The following is a 6,920-nucleotide window of genomic DNA, read 5'->3' as shown; positions in this document are numbered from 1 at the left end:
ATGCATTAATAGCTGCAAACCATGCAGATACTGCACAGATGGGAGCCAGCTGTGTACCTGAGGTAGATGGATAGGTGGTAAATAGGTTTGATGTTTCAGTAATAAGTTCTTTGCCCCTCTGTGCCTTGTGTTCTGTAGGATATGTTGGGTCTTACGAGGCCAGCTGTCCCTGTTCAGCAGGGAAGACCTCTTCAACCTCAGGAACAGCCAGTTATTTCAAGCAGGTAAGTCTCTACAAAGCACTATATACAAGAAGGATAGAAGAGGGCAGGTGCCTGATAGTCAGTATCATCTATTTCCCAAAAGGAACCCTTGTAAGATGGCTTGGATTGCACTATTTAATTGCAGTGACTTATTCAAAACTGTAACTTTAATTGTTGAGATGTGTCTATAAGGTTTATTAGAGCAGTGGGCAGCCTGTAGGATTTTTGGAGTGCCTTCTTCTGTGTTATCTTTTGAAAAGCAAGATGGACGTGTTCCTTGGTATCTGATGCAAGTTAAATGCATTGATACAGTTTTTGTAAGCAAAGCAGTTGCTTCTTCTCCAAGTTATATAACCTCATAAAAACCTTTTCGATTCTTTCAGGTTTCTGCAGCCTATACACAAGATTGACATGAACCTGACAGATCTGCTTGGGGAGTTGCAAAGGGACCCGTGGCCAGTAACTCAGGGAAAGAGACCCTTGCGATCGACTGGAGTAGCTCTATCGATTGCTGTTGGTTTATTGGAGGTAATCCCAGTTTCACTGTTCATTTTAGATATAAGCAGGGATGGCCAATGTGTCTTGGAATCTGAGAATGTAGTATGAATACATGTCACAATACAAGTCAAAAAGTTGATCTTTGTAACAAATTGCAGTGTTCATCAAATAAACCAGGGCTATCCAACTCTCAGCCAGTGAGCCACATAGAGCTCATGAGCAGTTAATGTGGCTCAAGGGGCCACTGCTTCTTGCTCTGGCTGCAGTAGCATCCAGGATCTTAGGGTCCCCCCCTTCCTCCCCCAGCTTCTGCTGACCCACCATTGATCCCTAAGCATCTGTGCAAGCAGCCCCCTGCAGCCCCACGTACTCACCCGGGCATGCTGAGGTAGGTGCTCAGTCCCTGGTTTTGAAGCCACAGCATTTCACACAATGGCGAACCAGTTTCCTGTCAGTGACATTTTGGAATGGTTTGGTTGTTGTGTGCCCCAGACATTCAAGGAGTTCAGAAGCTTTTTACAAATGTTAACTTCTGACTTCCATGTATATCAGAGCTGGGTACTATTATACACCAGTTTCATTGAATATTCTGAGGCATAGCAAGGAAGATGGGAACAGATGTGGTCAGGTTCATGCTGTAAAAATATGAATTGGACCTGCCCTGTGTTTTCAAATGGGTCAGGGTGCAGCAATCCCCATTGTTTTAGTTTTAAAAAGCCAGTATTTATTTATTAAGAAAGTGTCTGGAGGCCCCATCAGGATCAGTGTGGTAGGTGCTATAGGGGAGGATAGACACAGACTTTGAGTATAGTGGAAATATTGCTCTCATTTAATTTGCACATCTGTTAAGAAAGCTTTCATTTTATTTTAGGGCACATTTCCAAACACAGGGGCCAGAATAATGTTGTTTACAGGTGGTCCACCCACACAAGGACCTGGCATGGTAGTAGGAGATGAACTGAAAACCCCCATTCGTTCCTGGCATGACATAGAGAAGGATAATGCACGGTTCATGAAAAAGGCCACAAAGGTAGGTAGTGCTCTCTTCCAAAGGGAAGATTTCACTCTTGCTGAACAAGAAATATCTTGAACCTTCCAGCAGGCTGAACATAATCAGTTTAATGGCAAGACATCTTTTGAGCTTTAGGATGCTTGTGGTAATATCATCATGGGTTTGCCAGCTCAGGGCTCTGTCTCTAGGGAATAAACATCCTAGAAATTAAAAGCAGGCTCTGATGGAATGCTCTTTGCCTGTAATGGTTCTGGTATTTGGTATTCTTAGGACATGGCATACTACTATTAAAACAGAAGAAGCTTTTTGTCACTAAAATGGGCAAATTCCTATATCAGACCTAGCTATAGGGCACAAGGAAATTCTGTTGGAGTGTTTTTAAATAGTAAGCTGTCTTCCTTCACAGCATTATGAGACTCTGGCTAATCGCACTGCAGCCAATGGTCACTGCATTGATATTTACGCTTGCGCTCTTGATCAGACTGGCCTTCTGGAGATGAAGTGTTGTACAAACCTCACTGGGTAAGTTTGTAGTGAAGAAACAATGTAATGGACCCATACCTCTTGGGATGTGATATCAAAGGTCTGATGGTGAATGGACGTTTCTGGCTTATAAACATCAGTGGTCTGGTGTTGCCTTCACTGAATTCAGTGACAAAGCTTCCCCTTCACTTCAGTATCTTAAAATCATGGCCCAGAGCAGCTTGTATAGGATGAATTGGGACGTTGTCAATAGCAAATCAAATGACTTATTTTGAGAAGGCTGTTTTAATTCTGTAACTGGCAGCTAAATGCTGTATGATGGTATCTTTTGCAAACACCTTACATTTTGCTCAGGTTTTGCACCTACGTTTCCTGAAAGAAGAGTAGGACAGTGGTAGCCACAGAGTTGCGCCTTGAGAATTGTATTTGAGCAAAGCCTTTAAGTATCTGTTAACTCTGTACAGAAGTCTACAACATAGAATAGTAAGAGAACAGATGAGATTGATTATGACAGCTGGAACCTTTCATTGCTAGGGCCTAGATTGATCTGGGTCTCTGTGGATACTTGGTTTCTCTAAGTCAAGAGTCAGGGAAAAGAGTTTTCTTTTAGTGTTAATTAACTCCCTCACTGGCAGCCTATATAGAGAAGCCACCTTATCTAGAGAGACTGCATGGGGAGTCTTAGGGGCTGTCTCTCTCTAATCTTCCAGTTGAGATCTGTTGTATATGTTGGCTGATCTGTCTGGGTCCAGAGTGCTTTCAGTAGAGAACCTTCACATCTAGAATTCCTTTTCCTCTTTCAGCGTAATAGAGTATGGGGTGGTTTGAATTCTGATCTGTGCTGTGAGGGCCCCCCACTTGTGCAGGCTTTTTTCTGAGGAGGTGGATGGAATAGATGAGGATTCAGCAGGGGGAAGAGAAGGAAAGATGATGTTTGGGGGTGAGTGTGGTCACCATGAGAGCTGACCCAAGCAGGGTGTGGGGCCTGGGGCAAATCAGCTCATGCGGAGCCCCATCCCTGCTCCACCTCGGACCCAAAGAAGCTGCCACTGCCATCGGTGTCGGTGGTGAGGGGGCCGGGTGCAGTGAATGGCTGGATGAGAAGCCAGCAGTGCAGAGTTGCTGCAGGCACTCTGCCCAGCTCTGTGGGGCCTGGGGCAGTTGCCCTGGTTTCCCCCTCCTGGGATGGCCCTGGTCACTATTATTGCACCTAAAGAGTTAATGAGAGGTTGATATACTATCTGCATCAGAAAGCAACTGATAGATGGAGCTACACTTCCTGCCCTAGAAATGGTCTGTCCCAGTGAAGCACACAGACTGACCTTTTTGCCACTCTGTCTTAGTGCCATGCTGTCTTATGCTGCTTTTTTTGTGTCGATAAAATAAGGACTCCAGAGCTGCCAGTCCAGTCCTTTCCGCAAATACTAAATGTGCTTGCCATTTTATGTTAACACAAACCTTCCACCTGTATAAACTTGTCCCTGGTATGCATGGAATTGCATCAGCCTACTGTTAGTTCTTGCTTTGAAAAGCTATGCAAGTTTTTTACAGCTATTTTCTTCAGGGTATTTTTTGTGTGATGAGGAAGAAGCTGGGGGATCGGGGAGGGGGGAAGTGATCTAGTTAGTTGCTGTTTTAATTCCCTTGTTTGTCACTTTCTCTTCCCAGGGGTCACATGGTGATGGGAGACTCCTTCAACACTTCTCTTTTCAAGCAGACATTCCAGCGAGTTTTCAGCAAAGATTTCAATGGGGAATTTCGAATGGCATTTGGTGCCTCTCTAGATGTGAAGGTGAGACATTTGGTCAGACACAACAGAATGTTCACTGAGAATTAATTTTTTAAATAGCTGGGGGAAATGAGATGCTTTCGAGCTCAACATTTGCAGCACAGAGTATTTTAGTGAGTTTTTTTAATAAGTTTCCTGTGGCCCTTTCTTGATGGCAGATGCCACTGAAGAGACAGGGAGAGTGTGTATGGCAATGCACAGGTATTTGAGTTGAAAGGGCTCCTGGGAGGAATTTTGAGATGCCTGACAGCTAAGGATCTGACCCAAGGTCTCAGTCCCACAAACTGCTCCACACAGGCAGATTGCTGCAGGTGGTGCTGAGCCCACAGACCTGAGGTACACTGGGCCCTTTTAGCTGCTAGAAGGAAGAAGGGAGTATTCCTTCTTGGATCCCATCTTGAAGCGTATTGAGTAACAAAAGGCCTGGCCTCCACTGCTCTTCCTCCATCTCTGCTTTCATTTTTCAAGGTGTTTTCACCGGGAGTAGCTTCGATGCCTTCCCATGCTATTGCTCATAGATTTTTAGTAGCAGCAGCAAGAAGAAATCAGTCAGATTCTTGTAATTTAGACTGATAAGGGGTAGGTTAGAATGTTTTTTTCCTGAACGTTTAAACTTTGCAGAAATGAACAACTGCCCTCTCTGCTCACATTTGGCAAGGCATACTTTATATTTGGCATTGGGAATTGTGGGTTTCGTGGTACAGATTATGTAAATGACATGTTTCCAAACTTTTATCACTGTATGGACCTCAATAAAAACCATATGCATTACATGTGGTTTCCCATTCACAATTACACAATGTCCCTATAGCAACTGCAGCAATAGCAGATATGAGACAGTGTTGGATGCCTGTCTTTCAAAGTGACTTAACCAACCAGAGAAGAAAAACCCACAATCCATCAGCTTTCTGCACTGCAGTTAGGAAACCTGCTTTTCAGTCTTTTTCTGATTAAACTTGAGTAGCTGTTTTCTTTTTTTTTTTCTTCTAACGCTTCACACATTCAGTGTCTGGTTTCATTTTCTAAGTTTTGATTTGATTTTAGACTTCAAGGGAGCTGAAGATTGGAGGGGCTATTGGACCATGCATCTCTCTAAATGCTAAAGGGCCATATGTCTCTGAAAACGTAAGTCTGACACCAGTGTTCTTTTTGGTTAAAGAAGCTGATGAACAGAGCTGGGATTTTGGCTAGCTCTGGTCTGACAGCAGTGTGAGGTGCTGTTGAGTAGGAGAGGCTGGTGGGGGAGTGTGGTGGGATTCAGCGAGACTAAGGAAATTGGATACATTGTGGAGGAGATGTGTTTCATCTCTGAGCGATTTGGGGGCTTTCCAGCTGGGCTGCCATAATGTATCCCACTGATGGCTAACTGATACAGAAGGAGCACTGGAAAGGGCAGACAATTCTGGCTTTATCTGCTGGTTAATGAAGTTTACTTATTTTTTGAAGTTTGTTCTGGCCCCTTAGCTTGTATCTAGAAGGTACTGGATCCAAGAGGCATGTGACTCGACTTACCTTTCAGCCACAACTCAAAATGCACTTACCTCATCCAATCCTAGAGATAAAAAATAGCTACTTTTTTCTGAATTCTATTCAGGAACTTGGTATTGGAGGAACGTGTCAGTGGAAAATTTGTAGCCTGGATCCCAACACAACCCTTGCTATTTATTTTGAAGTGGTAAATCAGGTCAGTCTAGTTTTTTGCTCATTCCTTTATACACAAATGCATAATGTTACTTACAGCACCTTAACAGATCCAGGAAAAGAGATTATGATTCTTCTGAGAGAGGCTATCAAGTAATAAACTTTCTGGGTAAAAAATATATTCACACAGATTATAATGTTTCTTTCAGAAGTTTAATATTTTTATTTTGCATGATGATTATACTCCACCTTTTCTCTTCTGTTCCTTCCCTATCACATTGCTCAGACCTGTCTTTTTCAAAATGCTGTTTTTCCAGTAATATAGAGAGGATAAACTACTTCCATCCTTTTATTGGCCAGCTGATGCAGAGTCTGGTGAAGTGTCTAACTAACCTAGCAGTCTTGAACTAATTGTCCTGGGCAATTTTTCTCCCATTTGTACTTGGATTCAGGCTTGACATGCAGTGTGTTTTTGCTTTTGTGTTTTTTCTAAATCTGGGCACTCTAAACTGCTTACAGTAGTAACTCTGAGTTTTTCTGTTTTGCAGCACAATGCACCAATACCTCAGGGTGGCAGAGGTGCTGTGCAGTTTGTCACTCAGTATCAACACTCCAGCACGCAAAAGCGCATCCGAGTTACCACGATAGCCAGAAAGTAAGCTCCCTATATTAATCCATACTTCATTGGTTTTGGATGGTATACACTTTACCACAGTTTGCGTTTCTGAATTTTTCCAGCACAGATCTAAGTGCTTTGGATACAGGGAGCTTTACATATACAGCAGGGCTTGCTTTTGTTTTCATTAAAGATTAAGGCATATAGCACTGACTTCCATTATGCATTAGTTGGGCAGATGCACAGAATCAGCTCCAGCATATAGAAGCTGCGTTTGACCAGGAAGCTGCTGCTGTACTAATGGCACGGCTGGGAGTCTACAGAGCAGAAACAGAGGAGGGACCAGATGTATTGAGGTGGCTGGACAGACAGCTGATCAGACTGGTAGGTGTGATGGGCTGTAGTTGACTAAGTTTTTGGATGTCATAAAAATTGGGGGCTAGAAATTTAACATGGCTGTTGAGTTTAATATACTTTATGCAAACTGTGATCAGAGCTCCACAGAGTCCACTCTGACCAACCCCTTCTGCAAGAACATACATTTTCATGTATAAACAATTTGTTTCTTGTCTTTATGGTTGAAAAGAAATCTCTAAAAGTCATGAATCTGTACAAACTGCTTCAGTGCTGTTGTCTCTGAGTCTGCAAACAGCTTGAAGTTATAACTCTGACATGGGA

The 6,920-nt window shown here is 43.1% G+C and overlaps 1 protein-coding gene across 1 annotated transcript in view; it reads left to right on the top strand.

Moving 5' to 3' along the window:
- Positions 1-6,920, top strand: part of SEC23B (Sec23 homolog B, coat complex II component) — a 26,498-nt gene that overhangs the window by 8,881 nt on the left and 10,697 nt on the right. Inside the window, exons 5-13 of the mRNA XM_019516138.1 lie at positions 139-224; positions 587-731; positions 1,573-1,731; positions 2,120-2,235; positions 3,865-3,988; positions 5,030-5,110; positions 5,580-5,669; positions 6,175-6,281; positions 6,473-6,626. Coding sequence (XP_019371683.1) covers positions 139-224; positions 587-731; positions 1,573-1,731; positions 2,120-2,235; positions 3,865-3,988; positions 5,030-5,110; positions 5,580-5,669; positions 6,175-6,281; positions 6,473-6,626 — 1,062 coding nt within the window. The remainder of the gene's footprint in view (positions 1-138; positions 225-586; positions 732-1,572; positions 1,732-2,119; positions 2,236-3,864; positions 3,989-5,029; positions 5,111-5,579; positions 5,670-6,174; positions 6,282-6,472; positions 6,627-6,920) is intronic.

This window comes from Gavialis gangeticus, unplaced genomic scaffold, assembly GCF_001723915.1.
Source record: "Gavialis gangeticus isolate Ggan-Ray unplaced genomic scaffold, GavGan_comp1, whole genome shotgun sequence".
NCBI classification, from domain to species: Eukaryota; Metazoa; Chordata; order Crocodylia; family Gavialidae; genus Gavialis; species Gavialis gangeticus.
This window is presented reverse-complemented; position numbering and strand designations above follow the sequence as displayed.